This window comes from Carcharodon carcharias, chromosome 12 (genome assembly GCF_017639515.1).
Source record: "Carcharodon carcharias isolate sCarCar2 chromosome 12, sCarCar2.pri, whole genome shotgun sequence".
Lineage (NCBI taxonomy): Eukaryota > Metazoa > Chordata > Chondrichthyes > Lamniformes > Lamnidae > Carcharodon > Carcharodon carcharias.
This window is the reverse complement of record NC_054478.1, coordinates 25,048,668-25,068,998: the sequence shown is the minus strand read 5'-3', so window position 1 is coordinate 25,068,998 and position 20,331 is coordinate 25,048,668. Positions and strand designations below refer to the sequence as shown.

At 44.5% G+C, this 20,331-nt stretch overlaps 1 protein-coding gene across 1 annotated transcript in view; it reads right to left on the bottom strand.

Annotated features, from left to right (window-relative positions):
* Positions 1–20,331, bottom strand: part of LOC121285105 (contactin-associated protein-like 5) — an 834,028-nt gene that overhangs the window by 437,360 nt on the left and 376,337 nt on the right. The window contains exons 12-13 of the mRNA XM_041201256.1: positions 18,128–18,247; positions 10,957–11,160 (exon numbers count right to left, since the gene is read on the bottom strand). Of these exons, the coding sequence (XP_041057190.1) occupies positions 10,957–11,160; positions 18,128–18,247 (324 nt within the window). The remainder of the gene's footprint in view (positions 1–10,956; positions 11,161–18,127; positions 18,248–20,331) is intronic.

Below are 20,331 nucleotides of genomic sequence, written 5' to 3'. Positions count from 1 at the left end.
AAGCAGCAGCTTTCTAATGACATTCTGGACAGCGTTTGGGAGATAAAGATGGTTGAGCATGCCATTTGGCATTTCCACAGCTCCAGAAGAGTATCAACACAGACAGCATGAGAGAGTCAGTGATCTTCCTGGAGTGGAAGTCATAGTGGATGATCTACCAGTCTATGGATGTAGTGACACAATGGAAGAATCCATAGTTGACCATGATCAGAATTTAATACAACTGATAAAGAGAGAGATCGCCAGATGGGCCTGAAGCTGAACAAGAAAAAAATTGCATCTGAAGATGCCTGGGGTTAAGTACATCGGTCACGTACTGACAGCAAAGGATCTTCGCCTGGATCTTGTCAAGGTGAGAGCTGTAGCAGCGATGCAGTGACAAACAGATGTGAAAACAGTGCAATGATTTGTTGGGTTCGTGAACTATTTAGCAAAACTTTTGCCCGGTCTGCCATCGGAGTGTGAACCATTATTAAATCTCACTGCCAAGGATGTGCAATGGTATTGGGACACAGAACAAGAAGCAGCGTTCACTAAAATCAAACAACTAGTGATGATAACGTCAGTGCTAAAGTACTATAACCTCAATGATGGAGTCACCTTGCAATATGATGCCAGAGAGACAGGTCTTGGACTAGCCCTAATGTAGCAAGGACAATCAGTCACATTTGCATCCAGGCCACTAATGCAAACAGAACAACACTACGCTCAGATCGAGAAAGAGTGCCTGTCTATTGTTTTGCTTGTGAGCATTTTCATCAATACCTGCTTGGGTGAGACAAAGTAACAGTGGAGTCCAACCACGAGCCACTTCAAAGCATTTTTCTCAAACTGCTACTATCTGCTCCAAAGCGTCTGCAGAGAATGTTACTTTATTTACAGAGATATTATCTGGATGTGACATATAAGCAAGGGAAGCAGGTGTACATCGCAGACATGCTGTCGAGAGCACCGCTCCCCATGAAGAATGTTGGGGATGCTACAACAGAATGTGAAATCTTCCAGATTCAACATGAAGCAGCAGCTCGACTTGATCTGGAAGTCATCAACTCAACAAAGATATTGAATCTGGCAGACAAGCACCTTGCTCAAATCAAGTGCTACAAGAAGTAGAGATGAACAGATGGCCTGGGAGCATCCAGGACACACTCGTGGTCACAAGAGCATTTTGGGCATACTGAGATGAACTGACAGCCCAAGATGGTACCTTGAACAAAGGAAATAGAGTCATCATCCCTAAGGAGGTGAGAGGAGAGATGCTCCATGCAGGCCATCAAGGAATTGAATCGAATATGAGGAGGGCAAGAGAAGTGGTCTACTAGCCAAATGTGAGCAACGAAAGTAAAGACCCACATTAGCCGTGTGGTATTTATAACAAGTACCAAGCTAAATAAGCTGCAGAACCACTGATAACACATGACACACTAGACAGACTATGGATGAAGCTGGGAGTAGACATCTTGACTATAGCAGGAACTGATTATCTAGTCACTGTAGACTACGATTCTGACTACTGGGTGTTGGAACAGCTGACTTCAACGATGGCAGGAGAAATAGTACACTTCAGTCGTTGTAGCATTCCAGACATTGTGAGGAGTGACAATGACCCTCAGTTCATGAAAGAAGAATTCAGACATTCCACAAAGAATTGGGAAATTCAACACTACACACCACCTCCATACTAATCCCAGTCAAATAGAAAGGCTGAGGTGGCAGTGAAAATCACCAAAGGAATTATCAAGAAATGAGCAAATCTAGCATAGATGTATGTATACAAAGTATCCTTGACTGGGGAAACACATTGACTGAAGACATGGAAAGTAGTTCCATCCAAAGACTAATGTCATGCTGCAAGCAAACGACTCATCCAATGGCAAAAAAAGCTACTCAAACAGAAGTAGTCATGCGACCACAGACGATGCGACACCTGCCCCTTCACTTCCTCTCTCCTCATCGTGAAAGGGCCCAAACACTCCTTTCAAGTGAAGCAGCTTTTCACTCGAACTTCCCTCAACTTAGTCTACTGCATTCATTGCTCCCAGTGTGGTTTCCTCTACATTGGAGAGACCAAACGCAGACAGGGTGACCGCTTTGCAGAACACCTTCGATCTGTTTGCAAGCTTTACCTAGACCTCCCTGTTGCTTGCCATTTCAACACTCCACCCTGCTCTCTTGCCCACATGTCTGTCCTTGGCCTGCTGCATTGTTCCAGTGAAGCTCAACACAAACTGGAGGAACAGCACCTCTTCTTCCGACTAGGCACTTTACAGCCTTCCAGACTGAATATTGAATTCAACAACTTTAGATCTTGAACTCTCTCCTCCATCCCCACCCCCCCTCCTTTTTGTTTTTTCCAATAATTTATATAGATTTTCTTTTCCCACCTATTTCCATTATTTTTAAAAGTATTTCCACCCATTGTTTATTTCTACCTTTTAATATTCCCCCACCCCAAATAGAGCTATCTGTACCTTATCTGTCCTGTCTTCTACTCTTAATTAGCACATTCCTTTAAATAATATCACCACCTTCAACACCTCTTTGTTCTTTTGTCTGTTACAGCTTTTGGTTATCTCCACCTATTACTTGCTGCTTGTCCCAACAACGCCCCCTCCCCTTAAACCAGCTTATATTTCACCCCTTTCCTATTTTTACTTAGTTCTGTTGAAGGGTCATGAGGACTTGAAACATCATCTGTGCTCTTCTCCGCCGATGCTGCCAGATCTGCTGAGTTTTTCCAGGTATTTCTGTTTCAGTTTTTGTTTTGGATTTCCAGCATCCGCAGTTTTTTGCTTTTATGGAACAACAACAGTTACCACGACAACAAGTACCACGGAAATGACACTCACCAGACAAGGAACATCACCCTGACGAACAACCAATGACAACATGCACACGTACATTAAGAGATCTGCCCGTTTAAAGACTATGTATGCAATGTGGGTTCAGAGACCAATGTGTAGAACAAACAGTTGTTAACGCGTGACAACAGTGGGTATATAGTCGGTAATTTGCTTAACTCACAGGGCAGGATATTGAGTTCGGCGAGCCGGAGGGCGGGTGGGGGGGGGCGCAGAGCCTGCTCACCAATGCATAAAATGACACGGGATGACATTGGGCAGAACTCCCGATGTCACCCCGCGTCATTTACATTTTCAGGTCGGTGGGGGCGCAGCTGAATCAGCTGTGCTCCCGCCGATCTGTCAACGGCCTATTGAGGCCATTTACAAACTAATTGAAGTAGTTAAAGGACCTGCCCGTCCAACTATAAGGTTGGCGGGCAGGCCGGGAGCCCTGGCGGGCTTCATAAACCTCACCCTCAGGCGGAATGAGGTTTTATGTACGTTTTTTAAAATTTCATAAAAGTTGAATTAAAAGTGATGAACATGTCCCAACTCATGTGACAGTGTCACATGAGGGGACATGTCAGGGAAATTTTATTTGTCTATATTTCACATTTTTGAATTTGGCGCTGATCTCCCTGAAGCAGCACTTGGCCTCAGGGAGATGAGTGCGCTCTTTCATGCGCATGCAAAAAAGAGCACACTCTGAGCTTAGGGAATCCCCCCTGCTGGCACAGGGAGCACATAGCGCTTCCTGGCAGACATCACGCTGGGTGGGCCTTAATTGGCCCACCCACTTAAGATGGTGGTGTGCCCCCGATTGGGGGCGCTGTCCAGTCCTGAACTTCCCCTCCCCTGATGGGGGGAAATTCTTCCCACAGTTACACATGATCGTGCATGATCGTCTTTTGTTCATTATAAAAAGGGAGGTATTTGGAATTTGAAATGCAACAATACCACATGTCCTATCTGGCTTGCCATAGTCATGTGACCTCTGCCACAATGCACTGAGCTCTGTAAGCTGCCACCTTACAAGGCGTTCAATAAAGACTCTCACTGGGAAAAGACTGCTGCCTTTGAACTCAAAACACTGAGTATTCTAGTATTCTCATTTTTTACTTCACTTATATCTGAAGCTTGGTGCTTTTAAATGGAGTCACTATTAAAATTACTGTGTCAGCAAATAAGTTGGACACTGGACGGGACTTTTAAACTAAACTACGTATGACTTAAGCTAAATCCATTTGGCACAACTACTACAAGATCACAATACAGATGAAGAAGGCCTTTCATCCAACCCCAGTTTTCCCATCAAAAAAGATTACAGTCTCTTCAAATGGCATTCAGCTGTTTTGTGAATGACTCTGGGCTTGTTGCTTTCACTACTGTGCTCTAAGTTAGTCCAATGCTGTGAGCAATTCTTATTTAGCAGAAATTTGTAAAGGCTCTTAATTCGCCTTGAGCCTGCATCTTCCACATTCTTCCCTCCGTAAACTTGAAGTCATTCAAAGCTCTGTTTCCCATGTCTTAACTCACACAAAGCCCCATTGAACTATCACCCCTGTGGTCATTAGCCTAATTGGCTCCTGGACAAGCAATGCCTTGATTTTAAAATTCTCATCCTTGTTTTTATCTATCTCTGTAATCTCCTCCAACCGCACAACCCTTTGAGATATCTGCGAGAATCTGAGAATTCTGGCCTATTGAGTGTCCTCAAACTTAATTGCTCCACAATTGGTGGCCATGCCGTGTTGAGGCCCCAAGCTCTTGAATTCCCTCCCTATACCTCTCCACCTCTCCATATTGCCTTCCTTCTTTAAGCCACTCCTTAAAATTACCTCTTTGACCAAGCTTTTGGTCATCTGACCTAATATCCCCTGAGATAAAAACAAAAAACTGTGGATGCTGGAAATCCAAAACAAAAACAGAATTATCTGGAAAATCTCAGCAGGTCTGGCAGCATCGGCGGAGAAGAACAAAGTTGATCACTGCTTGCTTGTCCCTATAACCACCCCGCCTCCCCCCCCCCACCCCCACTTCTCTCCCCCCATATCCCCCACCTTAAACCAGCTTATATTTCACCCCTCTCCTATTTTTACTCAGTTCTGTTGAAGGGTCATAAGGACTCGAAACGTCAACTTCGTTCTTCTCTGCCGATGCTGCCAGACCTGCTGAGTTTTTCCAGGTAATTCTATCTTTGTTCTAATATCCTCTGATCTGGGTCAGTGTCATATTTTGTTTTCTCATGCCCCCTGAGGTGCTTTAGGATGTTTCATTAGAATAAAGGCACTATATAAATATAAGTTGATGTTTTTCTAGCTGTACTGTCATGGTTTACTATGAAGGAATCTTTAGATTTAACAGGCCTAACACCAAGCAAAAGTTACTCAAAAATATAAAAGTAGACTAAATGTCAAGATAAAATTTTAAGTCCTTGGTGTAATAACTTTAAAAAACATACATTAATAAATAAATAGTTTAGAGCACCCAGCTCTTCTGTATAAACAAACTGTATGAAAATTCTTGAGTTCCATTAATGTTACTATGAAACATGCTCAAATTTGCTTACTGTTGAATAAAACATGAGCATAACTTTGCATCCATTTTAGTTACAAAATTTACACGATATGTTTGGGAGTGTGGTTCACTCAGTAGCATTCTCACCTCTTGAGTCAGAAGGTTGTGGGTTCAAGTCCCAGTCCAAGACTTGAGCATAACAAAAGCTGACGCTCTAAGACAGTGCTGCGGGACTGCTGCACTGTCGGAGGTGCTGTTAATAATCAGACATTAAGCCCAGACTCTGTCTGCCCTCTTGAGTGGATGTAAAAGATCCCATGGTACTATTTAGAAGGAGGGCAGTGGAGTTATCCCCAATATCCAGGCCAATATTAATCTCTCAATGAATGCCACAAAAACACATCATCTGGCCATTATTCCATAGCTGTCTGTCGGAGGTTGCTGTGCACAAACTGGCTTACACATCTCCAGCATTACAACAATGATAACACTTCAAAAGTACTTAATTAGCTGCGAAACACTTTGCGATGTCCTGTGGTCATCAAAGGCGCTATATAAATGCAAGTCTTTCCTTCTTTTTCTCTCAATTACCAATTACAGGTCAGCTTTCCTGAATCGCAGTCACCATTCCTCCCTCAATTAACAGCAATATACATCATTCCTCCTAATCACTGTTTCTCAGGTCTTGTGTGTGCATAATAGATGCTGGGGGTAACCTTCAACCTGGCATCTCTCAACCCCCACCATTAACTTTTGAAAATGAATGCACAAAAATAGTCTCACTCTCATCCAGTCACTAAAACACTGTCAAATGACAGGTAGCTGTTATATCCACGATGCTACCATATCCCTAATGATCAAAGATAGTCACAAAGGCTGTTAAGAACAGGGAGGCAATATCTGTTGGTGACAGATGGGCTGTGTTTCCATCTCAAACCCAGCTCCCAGAATTCTCCAAAAACATGCCACACTTGCGTTGTTAAAAAGCGGGTTCAATTTCACGTGCTACACTAAGCACTACTTTCTTAACTAATTGCACTAATATTTTTGAAACTATTTGTGGAGAGTTTTAAAAAAAAAATCAGTTTCATTATTGAATGCTTAGCTGGAGCTTTGATGATCTTACTAATTTAAATGAGAATTTTCTGGCGTTGCAATATGTCATTTTCTCATCATCTAAACTCCTGAGTATGGTTCCAAAATCTTTTAAAAATGAGAGGACTTTAGCAGATGATGTCATTACTCTCTTCGTCATAAGGCAGTGGAAGCAGAGACTTTGAATGTTTTCAAGGCAGAGGTTGATAGATTATTGACAAACAAACAATGAGGTGAAAGGTTACCAGGGGTAGGCGAGAGGTTACAGTCAGATCAGCCATGATCTTATCGGATGGTGGAGCAGGATCGAAGGACCGAGTGGCCTACTCCTGCTCCTGATTCGTAATCTCGTATATCGCGGGACTGCGAGAAAAGTGCGAAAATGATTGGAGGATCAGTGAGCACTTGGCCGGGAGCGGGCAAGGAAAGGGAAAGCAACTGAATGGTCTGGCCTGCAGACGCATGCATGCACAGGGAGTCGCTCGGGAGGCTGTCAGTACTGAGCATGGGTGGAGGGATGTGGGTGGGCAGGGCCGGGAAAGAGCTCCTCAGTGCCGCATTTGCTTCAGAAAATTCCAGAAGGCCTGTACTGAAACTACATCATGTCCTGGCCCCGCATACTCATGAAAAGCTGCTCATATCCTTTTAAAGTTTCGCACAGTTCAGTTTTTTGCATGGTCCCAGCCCTGCCTGAACCTTGCTGCCCAAGGTAACTGCCTAATTCGCCTAATGGTCACATTGTGGTTGACGAGCTTTGATCAATTTCCGAGCGACCTGATCAAGTAATAAAACAATGCCAGTCTTTTCTCCTTTTCAGCATTTCCACAGACCAAAACTGAGCAAGTAATTTTGTCAGAGCTTCCAGTGATTGCCCACCAACTCTATGTACATTTGATACCTTGTGAGAATCATTTTAGGTTGAAGTTATTACTGCAAATGACTTTACTCATCCCCTTTGTTTCAAGAGTCACAACGACAACTGTCGTCTTGCTGACTGATAGGCGTAAGCATTGCTGCTTGGCAAAGAGAAGGAATGCAGAGCAGCGCATGCAATTGCGCACACAGTGACCCCCTGACTTACACACACCATTGATAGAGATGCCTCCTGTGTGAAGAGGGTGATGGTTGTACTAAATAGCGGGAGCTCTTCACTCACTGTAGGGAAACTGGGACAGCCTTTCGTCCTTGTAGAATCCCTTCTTGTTTCCTTAAGGAATTTCTTTGCCTCCTTTTGCTCTAAAGCAAGAAAAGGAGGCTGTTGGCTTGGTCAACATCCAACAGCCAGGCAGGCTATGAAATGGAGGCACAAGGGAGTACAAAGCAGCAGGTCTAGTGGGGCTGTAGGCAAAGAGATAACGGGTCACAAGTGGCCTTTCCTTAGTTTTCATTTAAGTTAATGTGGCATTACTAAATATAGAAATGATTGTGGTCTGATAATATTTCAGAAGTATTGAATTATATTGATTCAAACTGGCTTTTATATCTGATTGCTATATATAGCAGTTAATGAGCGGTTTGAAAATAGGATCATTGGCTCAAACAATTTATCACCACTACCACTGGTTTCATTCCCCATACATTGTACAAAATTGGTTGAGCAAGCATAATTAAATAAACGTGAATGGAGCTCCCAGTGAGCATGTGATTCAAACCTACCCCAGGATCGCACAGCACAGGCCATTGTGACTGAACTTGTTTTGAAAAAAACTGTCCAGTTGGTCTCACACCCCTGCTCCTTCCCCATATCCCCGCAATTCTTTTCCTATTCAAGTTCTTATCCAAGTTTCTTTTGAAAGTTACATTAAATCTGCTTTCACCACACTTTCAGGCAGTGCATTCCAGAACAAAGCAACTCGTTGCATAAAAAAATAATTCTCCTCATTGTTCCGCTGGATCTTTTGCCAATTATCTTCAATCTGTCCTCTGATCACCGACTCAACGACCAGTGGAAACAATTTCTCCATACTTACTCTATCAGACCCTTAAATAATTTTGAACACCTGCATTCGATCCCCACTGAAACTTCTCTGTTACAAAGAGAGCAATCCCAATGCTTCTGAACTCTTCACATAACTTACGCCCCTCATCCCTTCCGTGATTATGGAATGAACAAGGTCTCAGTCCACGCTGGGCAGCACCATAAATCACTCTGCTCAAATCTCAGGAAGTAAAATGTGAAGGTTATTAGGCACAATGGGGAAAAAGGGTGGAATCAGCCACTTGTCAAAATTAACTCAGTTAGCTGAATGCTGACGTTGACAGAAACAGGTCTGATCCATTCTGTCAATTCTCAGCTGCAGAGTTAAAATAAGTAGAAGGAGTTCTAGCAGCTGAAATCAGCTTTCAGTCCCTTCCTCCACCTATTCGTATCTGATCGTAACGCCTGGGTTTAAAAGTTACAAGCCTCAAGTGAGAAACTTTATTCCCTCCTCACAACTACACATAGGGCACAATTTTGCAGGTGGGGTTGTCGTGTAATTACTTTTCTGCCACCACTCTCCTGACCGTTTATGGGGATAGGTGAGGCCTGAGGTGACCCCCCAATTAATGGCCACTGAAGGGCTGCTTCCCCCACCCCGGCTGCAATCCTGAGGCCAGCAAGAGGGGTTCATGGATGGTGGGGGATGGCGGTGGGGGTGGGAGTGAAGCCCTCACCTGCTCAGGCCTTAGCCTGGGTCGGGGGTGATCCTCCATTAGTTGCCCCTTTTTGAAATCATGCATCCTCCTCTGGGCCCCACGATACTCCCCCCACACCTGCCTTTCAGGGTGTGAACCCCCAATCCCTCTCCCCACCGCCCCGGAGCCTCCTATCCCCACCGTGCCAAAAGACTCTGCACTTACCTCCATCCTGGGGCTCTGGCACTTCGACAGGTGGGACTGCTTGTAGTCCCAGCAGCCGCCACCACTCCCAGTGGCACTGCTGAGCTTGCAGAGCTGCTAGCCAATCTGATTGGCTGGCAGCTTTCTGAAGTGGGGCTTCCTCCTGAATGAAGGGCGGGAAGCCCTCTTCCAGCCAATCACCTCAAGTTGCGACCCTGCCATTAGAATAATTCTGCCTATAGAGTAGTGATGAATAGATGGAACAATCAGGGAAAGCATTTCCATGTGGGTTAGACAGAAATGTTTGAATTTATATAGCACCTTCCATGACCTCAGCACATGCCAATTTATAGCCAACTATGCCATTTTAAAGTGTTGTAGGAAACATGGCAGCCAATTTGTGCACAGCAAGGTCCCACACACAGCAAACTGATAATGATCCGATTACTGACGCTGGTTGAGGGATAAATTTTGGCTCAGACACATCCTGGGGAGAACTCCCCTGAAATTGTGCCGGGGGATCTTTCACCTCCATCCGAGAGGGTTAATGGAACTATTTGTAACTTGACCCACGCCTTTCTGCCAACTGTATGGGTATTTCCTTGAGGTCAGTGGTCTAAATAGTCACATCTTGAGGTCCACTGGTTGCAAGTTGACAGCTGTTTTTGGTGAGAGGCCAGGGTATGAAGAAAATGCAGCATGAAGTGACTGGTTTTAATTTCCTTCCTTCTGTACATTCAACAGTGTGAGATGTGACACCTAAAGTGTGACAGATGAATGCCTGACTAAAGACGAAAAACAGTTTTGCTTCAATGGCCTCCTTGGTAATTCACTCGAAATATGAATTTTCCTTGGTGTGAAATAGCAGTGCTTGCAATTCTGATTCACTATAAATATATTTCTATTTCCCCTTGTATTTGAAACCTTTCTCAAAATGAACATGCAGTTCTGCTAAATGTTATCAATCCACTTTCAATTTTTTCATTTTGAAAGCTTCTGCTATGTCACTCCAAAAATTTCCTTTTCCCTCTTGAAAACAATTTTAACCTCTTCATCCATGGCTAAGTTGGTCACACTCTCACCTCAAAGTCCGAAGGTGGTGGGTTCAGGTTCCACTTGATCCTTATCACAAAACCCAGACTGACGCTTACCGTCTAGTACTGAGGGGGTGCTGCACTATTGCAGGGGCTGTCTTTCAGGTGAAATGTTAAACTGAGGCCCTGTGGATGTGAAAGATCCCTTGGCACCAATCAGAAAGAATAGTGCTCCTGACCAACATTTACCCCTTGACCAACACCATCAAAACCTGTATTTGCTCGTTTCTCTCATGCCATTTGTGGAACTTTGCTGTGTGCAGCTTAGCTGCCACGTTTCCCTAACAACAGTGACTACAGCTCAAACTATGCTTTGACTTGAAGTGCATTGCTATGAAAGATGCTATATAAATGTTCCTTTCTTACCCTTTCCTCCTAGCTATCGAAGTTTTGTGAAAGTCTGTCTTTGAGGGAAAGAGGAATGAATGGTGTTCCATTGGAGTACAACAGCTTGCCATGTTGACATTGAAAGTCAAAGACCAATTTCACAGCAATCTTGATACCACACCAGCAGCGGAAGGGGGAAATGCACTGCACCCTGTTCTTGTTGACTTAGTACAATTCAAGGCATCAGTGGCTACACTTACCAGGTGTATTCAGGAGGCGCGAGTTCTTGCAGTGGTAGGCAATCTCCTGCTCACAGTGCTCAGCGCTGTTAATCATGGTTTGCAGCTGCTCCATGTTGGCGCTATAGTTGAAGGACATGCTGAAAGGCTCAGCATGACTGGGAGAGCCATGTAATTTGGTTTCCTTCGTGTTGTTGTGCTGAATTATGGTCCAGGTTCTATCTTCTGTCAGAATAATGAGTATAAAATGTTAATGGAATATAACAGTTCATTGTACAGCCTTGAACAAGAGTGTTAAACAGAAAAATCAATTGGTGTTTTACCCATACAACAATCTGTCGACATTATGATTATACGCTCAGCATTTGAGCGGTACACGCTGAATTTAAGCTGGAATTCACTTACATCACATTCTTTCCGCTTATAAACAAGAATAACACATTTTCCTACACTTTGAGCCCCAGCATGTTCTCCGATTATCGGCCTTGCTCATTGTAAATCAGAATTCTGCCCAGAGTGCCAGCATTGAGCGTAAATCAATCCCTCAGCTCCAGAATCACTGAATTCAATTTACGTTGCATTACATGGAACATCCAGCACAGGAACAGGCTATGAGACCCAGCTAGTCTATGGCAGTTTTTATGCTCCACACCACTTTCCTCCCACATTACTTCATCTCACCCTATCAACATATCTTTTTATCCTTTTCTCCCTTATGTGTTTATCTAACTTCTCCATAAATGCAGCTATTTGTCTTAATTACTCCTTGTAGCAGCAAGTTCCACTTTTCAAACCACTCCGAACAAAGAACTTCTTCTAAATTCCTTGTTGGAAGCATTCCATGCTCATATGCAGCAAGTCCTGGACAACATTCAGGCTTTGGCTGATTAGTAGCAAGTAGCCTTTGTGCTGTTCAAGTGCCAGACAACAAACATCTCCAATAAGAGAGAATCCAACCATCTCCCTTGACATTTAATGGCATTAGCATTGCTGAGTCCCCCACTATCAACATCCTGGGGGTAACCATTGACCAGAAACTGAACTGGACTGGCTATATAAGTACCGTGATTAAAAGAGTAGGTCAGATGCTGGGAATTCTGTGGCAAGTATCTCATCTCCTGACAACCCAATGTCGTGTGTGTTAGAATGATATAAAAAGCACCAACTTCGCACGAGGGATTGTGTAGACACGTTGTGAGTTCATTTATTGAAGACACCAACAGCAGAGCTGTCTGTGTGTGCTCTGCTGAAAAACAAAAGTGAAACTAAAACTAGGTCACATGACACAATTCCTTTCTAGTGATGTCATGCTCCAGTCCCTTAAAGGCATACCACAACATCCAAAGCCTGTCTACCATCTATCGGATACGAGTCAGAAGTGTGATAGAATACTCTCCACTTCCCTAGATGAGTACAGCTCCAACAACACTCAAGAAGCTTGACACCATCCAGGACAAAGCAGCCCACTTAATTGCCACCTCATCCATCACTTAAACATTCACTCCCTTCACCACCAGCGCACAGCGGCAGCAGTGTGTACCATCTACAGAATGCACTTCAGGAACTCATCAAGGCTGCTTCAACAGCACCTTCTAAACCTGTGACCACTGCCATCTAGAAGGGCAAGGGCAGCAGATGCATGGGAACACCACCACCTGGAAGTTCCCCTCCAAGTCACTCACCATCCTGACTTGGAAATATATCGGCCATTCCTTCACTGTCGCTGGGTCAAAATCCTGGAACTTCCTTCCTAACAGCACTGTGGGTGTACCTACACCACATGTAGCAGTGCAAGAAAGCAGCTCACCAACACCTTCTCAAAGGCTATTAGGGATGGACAATAAATGCAACGTCTAAATCCCATGAACGAATTTTTAAAAATGGTGACAATCTTATGAGTAAGGCGCCTTGTGATGTATCAAACCCCACATCCCGTCCTCCACAAGTGTAAACATCTTCTCTGCATCTCAGCTATTGAATTTCTTCATGATGTTAAGGAGCCCTATCAGGGCAGCCCTCAGCCTTCACTTTTCCAGAGAAAAGAGCCTCAGCCTGTTCGATCTTTCCTGATAGCTAGGACCTCTCAGTTCTGGGATCACTATCAGGCTTCTAAATCTCCTTTAGAACCTCTATATCCTCTTTGTAATATGGATACCAAAACTCAGAGCATAATTGTGACCTAAACGAGGTTCTACATGAGCTGTTTTTTTTTCTTTATGCCTCATGGGATGTGGGTGTCACTGGCAAGGCCAGCATTTGTTGCCCATCCTAATCACCCTTGAACTGAGTGACATGCTAGGCTACTTCAGAGGGCAGTTAAGTGTCAACCACATCGCTGTGCATCTGGAGTCATGTGTAGGCCAGACCAGGTAAGAATGGCAGACTTTCTTTACTAAATTACATTAGTGAACCAGATGGGTTTTTATAACAATCAGTGATAGTTGCCCAGGGCACATTCCATACCTTATTAATTGAATATTAATTGCCATGGTGGATTGGAACCCATGACCCCAGAGCATCATCCCAAATCTCTAGATTACTAATCTACTTAAATTACCGTTATGGCACTGTCTCCCCATTCACCATACCTCCTCTGCTTTTGAATTCTATTCCTCCAGAAATGAACTCCAATGTTTATACATTTGTATTGCAGGTCCTTAGTTCCAGACCCAGTGCTTTGCTGACCCATACACAATAGACCACAATACAGGGAACCCATCCAACTCAGTTACCCCAGGTTATGGGAATACATTTTTAAAAATTCTTTCATGGGATGTGGGTGTCTCTGGCAAGGCCTGCTTTTGTTGCCCATCCCTAATTGCCCTTGAACTGAGAGACTCACCAGGCCATTTCAGGGGGCAGTTAAGAGGTAAACACAATGCTGCGGATCTGAAGTCACATGTAGGCCAGACCAGGTAAGGATGGCAGATTTCCTTCTCCAAAGGACATTAGTGAACAGATGGGTTTTTACAACAATCAATGAGAGTTCCATGGTCACCAAAACTAAGACTAACTTTTGTTTCCAGATTTAATTAATTGAATTTAAATTGCACCATCTGCCATGATGGAATTTGAACACATGTCCCCAGAGTATTAGCCTGGGCCTTGAGTTTAATTAGTCAAGCAATATTACCATTACACTACCATCTCTCCACAAGTAGCATTGGAAGAGATTTCACCGTCATGAATACAGACAGGCATAATATGTGATTCAGGTTATTCACGGGCAATTAACAAGGTATTTTTAGCAGTGGTGTTTGTTAGTGAAGGAAACTACCGTTTGTGTTGTGAAATTACTTTGCTCGGCATGTTTGTGCTCATCCTTCAGCAAATATCTGTCCACCATTCTCACGTGGATTTGTACAATACTGTTCGCCCATTAATTAATCCTGATACAAAATTTGCCGGCTGCAAAGAACATTTTTTACTCTCCTAACCCCTAATTTCAATGCATTTTTATATCCACTCTACATCCACTTTCCTCCTTGGTGTCAACTTGTTCAGTTGGTGATGTTCTTGTTTCTGTGTCAGGAGGATTCAAGTCTCTCTGCAGAAACTTGAGCACAAAATCCAGGCTGACAGTCCAGGGAGCAACGGAGCACTGCTCTTTCATAGGAGTTGTTAAACCAAAGGCAAATCTTCCCTTCCAGGTGGACATAAAGGATACCATGGCACTATTTCGAAGAGGAGTGAGTGAATTCTCTCCAGTGTCCCAGCCGATATTTATGCCTCAACTAACATCACTCAAAAATCAATGGGCGGAATCTCAGCCGCCGGCTGGAGGCGCAGTGAAAGCCCCACCGCTTTTCAAGTAGGCTCGCTTCATCAGGTGCCTCTCAGGCAACTGATAGGTCAGCTATAGACTTTCCCCCAGGATCAAGGACCCAAGAGGCTGAAGTCCCGCTCTCTGAGAGCTGCCGACCAATCAGAAGCCAGTGGATCGATCATCGCTGGATTGCAGGCCGGGAGTGGATAATGGAGGAGAGGGAAGGGTCGAGGGGTAGGGGGTCGCTAGGAGGGGTGGGGTGTGGGATTGGCAGCAAGGGAAGGGGGGTGGTTTCTCAGAGGGCGCCCTCTTCCCAATGCCGGGTCCCTTGATCAGTCGCAAGTGCCTTTGAATGAATAGCAGCCTGCAAGCAAACACGCTAGGGTTTGCTTTTTGTGTTCCCCACATTGCAACCCTCTGCTGGGTTAATACCAATGGCGGTTGGGAAGCAATTAACAGCAGGTCAGGGAGGCCGTCCATGGGCTCTCTTGCCACAGACTTAACCAGGGCGGAGGTGGGAAGGTGACGAAGTCTCCACCCACCCGATTAAATGCCGCCCCCGCCTCACCACTAACCACCCCTCCAACCCACTCGCCACAGGGTAGTGCACATCTTAGAGTAGGAAGGGACAAAGAAAATCATGGATGCACAAGGGACCATAATTGGAGAAATGCAGAGAGCTTGGAGGGCTGTAGTGCTGGAAGAGTGAGGAAAGGACAAGGCCATGGAGGAATGTGAACACAAGGGAGAAAATTTTTCAATTATCTGCAGAGAGCTAATGTAGGCTGATGAGCAGGGAGCCGATGAGTGAACAGGACTTGATGTTCCTTTGGCAAACGATTAATGCATGCGGAGACTCTAATTCCTGGGCAGTTCTTGGCAGCCATAAGGGTCCAAATATAATGTGAATAACTGTCAATCAGAAGCCTGGATGATTATTCCAAGGCAGCCAACATGTTATGTTGTATTTCATACTAGAGCAGGCAGTATATTTGCTGAGTGACCTTGTCTGCCAAGATGCTGGTCAACCATATCTTCCAGTCATTGGCATACCTGCCTGCAAGCAGGCGCAGAGACCTGTCTTCATGGAGTCTGATGCAGTACCGTGCCATATGCTGTAAGGACACCTGCTGCTAACATACAGTTTGGGGATAGTGCATGCTGTGATAGTACTGGCTAGCTTCAACCTCAGACTTGCTTCAACTGCCTTCTATAAATGCTGCAATGCTGACCTGCCAAACTAATCGGGCATTATATACCACGCCCAGTTCCATTTTGCATTGAAGTCTATGGAAGGGAAATATGGCAGTTCCATGAAAGGCAGCCAATTCTATATTACAAATTTCACACCACCACCCAATGCTCTCTCGTGCGTTGCCCAAATGCCTATCTTGTATGTGTGCACTCACATAGTGACAGCAAGCTAAATATATCTTGGAATGGCATCAAAGCTCTGCCTAGTGCTCTCAATGCCCACAGTCCACATGAATCTACTTTCTCATCGAGTCCCAAGACGACACCTGCCGGCAGAGGGACCCGCTCAGCAATTTTACCACGGGTGGCTCCCTAATTGGCAGTGACTGTTGCTTTCGCTGCCCGCTGCCCCTCCTTTGGCCCATGAGACACTCCCCCCCACTCCCCCTGCAACCCTCCCACCCTGGCTGCCGCTGGCTGCCATTTAGCTGGCAGCCTCCCTATTCAGTGGGAAGTTATCCTGCCATTGTAAAAATGCCAAAGGTGTGGTAAACTGTTGCTTAATAGGGCCTTTAATTATGCAGATGAGCTGCCTACAATGTGGGGGCTGCTAGCCCTGTCCGCGTTCGGTCCTGTCATCGGTAAAATGCTCACGGTGGGGGGGTGCTGGGCTGCGTCAGGGAGCCGGTCTGATCCCCACGATTTTACCAGCCGCCGCCACCTCGCCCCCCCCACCCCACCCCCGCCACCTCCCTTTCCATCTCCCAAGGGCCAGTAAAATTCAGTCCATAGAGTCATTATAGCACAGCTTTGGCCTGCTGACTTCTTGCCTGCACTGGGTGAAGTCACCCAATAATGACCAACAGGAAGAAAATGAGGTTTTTTAGAACTTGCATTTCCCGGAATGGGAGGATTGCACCATAGACACACCCGAGAAGATGCACTGGAGGACCCCGTGAACTCCCCCCACACAAGGACTGCCATGGGAATTGCCCAGGAAGTTTGAATATCCAATGGGCAATTACTCTGTATTGGGGCCCATCCAGAAGTCCGATTTCAATCGAAGATGTTGGATGTTTCTGACTCATCCAGCAGAATAGTTACCTATTTACCTAGGAAAGGTTAGAAGAATTAAAACCACTTCTAACTCCAAGGTAATTGTACTACTGATGCCCACGACCCCCACATTGGATCCCATGACTACACTCCCCACCCAACTCTGAACACTAGTCCCTCCTAACTACAACCCCACCCTCCTGACTATGTCCCCAACCACCTCCCCAGCTACCCAACTAACCCCCTCCCACCCCTCCCACACCCCGACTACCCTCCTGACCCCACGACTACCCTCGTGATTTGCCGAGTACCACCCCCCTCCCCCCCACCCCCCACCCCCATCCCACTAACCCATCCTACCAACATATCTTCTCCCTAGCTGCTCCAAGTGGCTGGGCCCTTTAAACTTACATGGCAACTAGTGCTGTATAAAGTGAGTATGGCTCCCTTTCCGCTGATGCTGCTGCCCTGCACTGAAGGCCTCGGGAACCCACTGTGCTGTACGTTTCTCGCCTGGCCCAATGGAAGGTCGACCAAGGAATGTGCAGCTCCCAGCCGAGGTAGGTAAAATGGAGCAGAGCGGCAATTCGGCTGAGTTTGCCACTCCTTGAAAAGTTGTGGCCCAATGTTTCTCCTTCCTAAGCCAAGGGGGTTGAGGCCAATTTTAGTTCCCCCGGGCAGAGAGTAGTTGGCAAAATTATTCGTCCTTTCTCTACACAGTTTTACCAAAAACTAAAACAAAGAATGAAAAAAGAAACACAAATGTTCACTCTGCAGCCGGTGCTGTAACTTTGTCAAGTCAAAGGTACCACAGGAGACTAGTACAGTTCTTAGACCAGGATATTTTCGGAAATGAACCTTCCCATCAAAAACCGCAAGGAAAAGAAATTAGTGCAGGCTAATTGCATGAGCCTTGCAAAATGACTGAATTATCACTTTGAGTATAACAAATGCGGGCAAGTGGAGAATTAATCAATATCTAATTTGGCAAGAATCATATCTTGTTAACAATTGCTTCACTTACTGCCTTTTCTTGTATTTGAACGGCACATTTCCCAATCATTTTGTCCTAATGCGTTTTATGGATTCATGTTATAATTGTGTTTACTGCCATTTCTGCTTTGTTGGCAAGATGTAAACGAACATGCTTAGAGACTTAAAAAAGGACGATCTCACCTGTCATGTTACAGTAGACAAGCAAAGGTCCCTGTGGGCCACTGCCATCTGGATCAATGGAGAAGAAGCCTGATGTATTCCCTGTGTGTTTGTACGTCTCACAGGACTGCTTATACCTGGCTAAAAATATGTATATATAAAGAAGCACAGTATCAGTACAGTACATTTCCATTACCATAATGTCAACTGTTAGTAGGAGTAAAACAGATCTTGAAAAATTTAACAATGAGAATACTTATGATGACAGCTTTGGAAAATGCATTAGCTCAGATAAATGGTGATGGGATGAACAACAAAATCAACTGGGAATAAGGTCACAGAATCTTGAAGGCACAGCAAAAAAATAAGAAAGAGCCACAAGCTTAAAATTCATGAGATGCTCGATTCCTGCTTACTCATGTGATTCAGGAGAGCTCATGTACTTTTGCGGCTTTTTTTTTTAACAACAGGGCACATTTAATGTAAACATGTCACTTTTGGATTATTGATGTGACTATAAATATAGTGTGGGGAGGTGGAGAAAAAAGGTGAATTTCAATTAAGTAGTTACATGGCACGCTTTAATGCACAGCGGAAACCCAATCAATAATTTGCAAGAAAGCAAACTCTCTTTTGTTTTGTGATTGAATTTATTCTTGGCGAGGTGCTCAACTTTAACTTTCACTGCTAAAGGCTCACTAGTATGTGAGCGTTATTCTCAAGCGGGAGAGTCACACCAGAGTTTGTACTTCACCTGATTAAAAAAAAGGGCAAAAGACTTACTTTTAGTGCAGTCAACTTATCCAAGCTAACATCTAATTTAAGCTGGCTACTTAAGTTCAAATTCATCCACAAAACAATCACAAGCGCTGACATTTCTTGCCCTCTCACTCATAATCTTGTTACACTTCCTGGGCCTTTAATGCAACTCTGGCTTCACATGAGATCTGACTCCAGAATTAACATTCTACGAGGGCGCTGATGATCTAATTCTGTTTTAACTACGAATGGTCAGGCCAAATTGTTGATTGCAGTTGGAAATTTTAAATTATAATTCTAGCATAGGGAGATGCAACAACTCTGTACTGTTAACAAAACAGAAAATGCTGCAAACACTCAGCAGGTTAGGCAGCACCTGTGAAGAAAGGAACAACTTGATATTTTAGACATAGCCCTTTATCAGAGCCCTGGTTCCAATTGGTGGCAAGTCTGAATTAAAGACATATGAATTGGCTACGGTGCAAAGATGGCCCTACTGCAGATATAACGTGTGAGTTGTGTTACTGGGTCTGTCTTGGTGAGGTCACTAAAATTTAATTGGGACTGTTCTGCAGTCCTGGAGGTGAGACAATTGTCACTCAGTGCCAATGCTACCTCCCTCCAGGTCACGCAAGGGGCATGTCTGGCAGGCTTGCTATCATAGGAACCCACAAGTCTATGCTTCTTTGGTATAACTACATCCAGGAGGTCAAAGTCAGAAAAGAGCTAGTTTTGTTCTCTGGCGTGGCCTTGCCCCATCATCTTGTCTGGTTACTTGGTGATCTAAGATTGAGTGTTTAATGTAGAAAGAGGTCACGTTTATAGAAAACATAAAACAGTTAGAAACCACAGAAATGTCAAATGAGAACCTACCCAGGAAACAGAAGGGTGTGGCTAAGTAAGCTGATAAAACAAGTAGATTATACTGACTAGGTGAAGAACTCAGGCAGTTAAGGCCAGGAGCAGAAACGTGTGAGAAACAACTCCAAAAGGAGACAAGCACGTGTGACCTGAAGGGTATAATAATTTAAGTTTAAACAACTTGAGTTATCAAGACTGAGACAGAGGAAACCAGAATGGAACGCGATGTAAGGGTTCCAACCTTGATCTCAGGGTCAATTGGCATTTTTTTAAACTTCCTTATTCCTTAAACACTACTTTGGTTGAGATTGGGTTGCGTTCAATAAAGAACTGCTAGAAGCCAATTGGTGTCAAGTCCAAATTTATGTCTTACAAATTGGCTGCAGTACTGATGGCCCTTCTGCAGTGGTATTCTCCCAGATTATGAGGGAAAAAAAGACATTGATGGAACATGTAGCAAAGTTATTTGAGGATCACGTGAATGAGCCAAGCACTGCTCCTGCATTATGCTGTTGTCCTGCAGGCTGCCATTGAAGTGAGTAGACACATCAGCTCCTTAAAGGCTGTGCTCTAATTTCCATGCATCTCAGCAGGTTCCTCTTCAG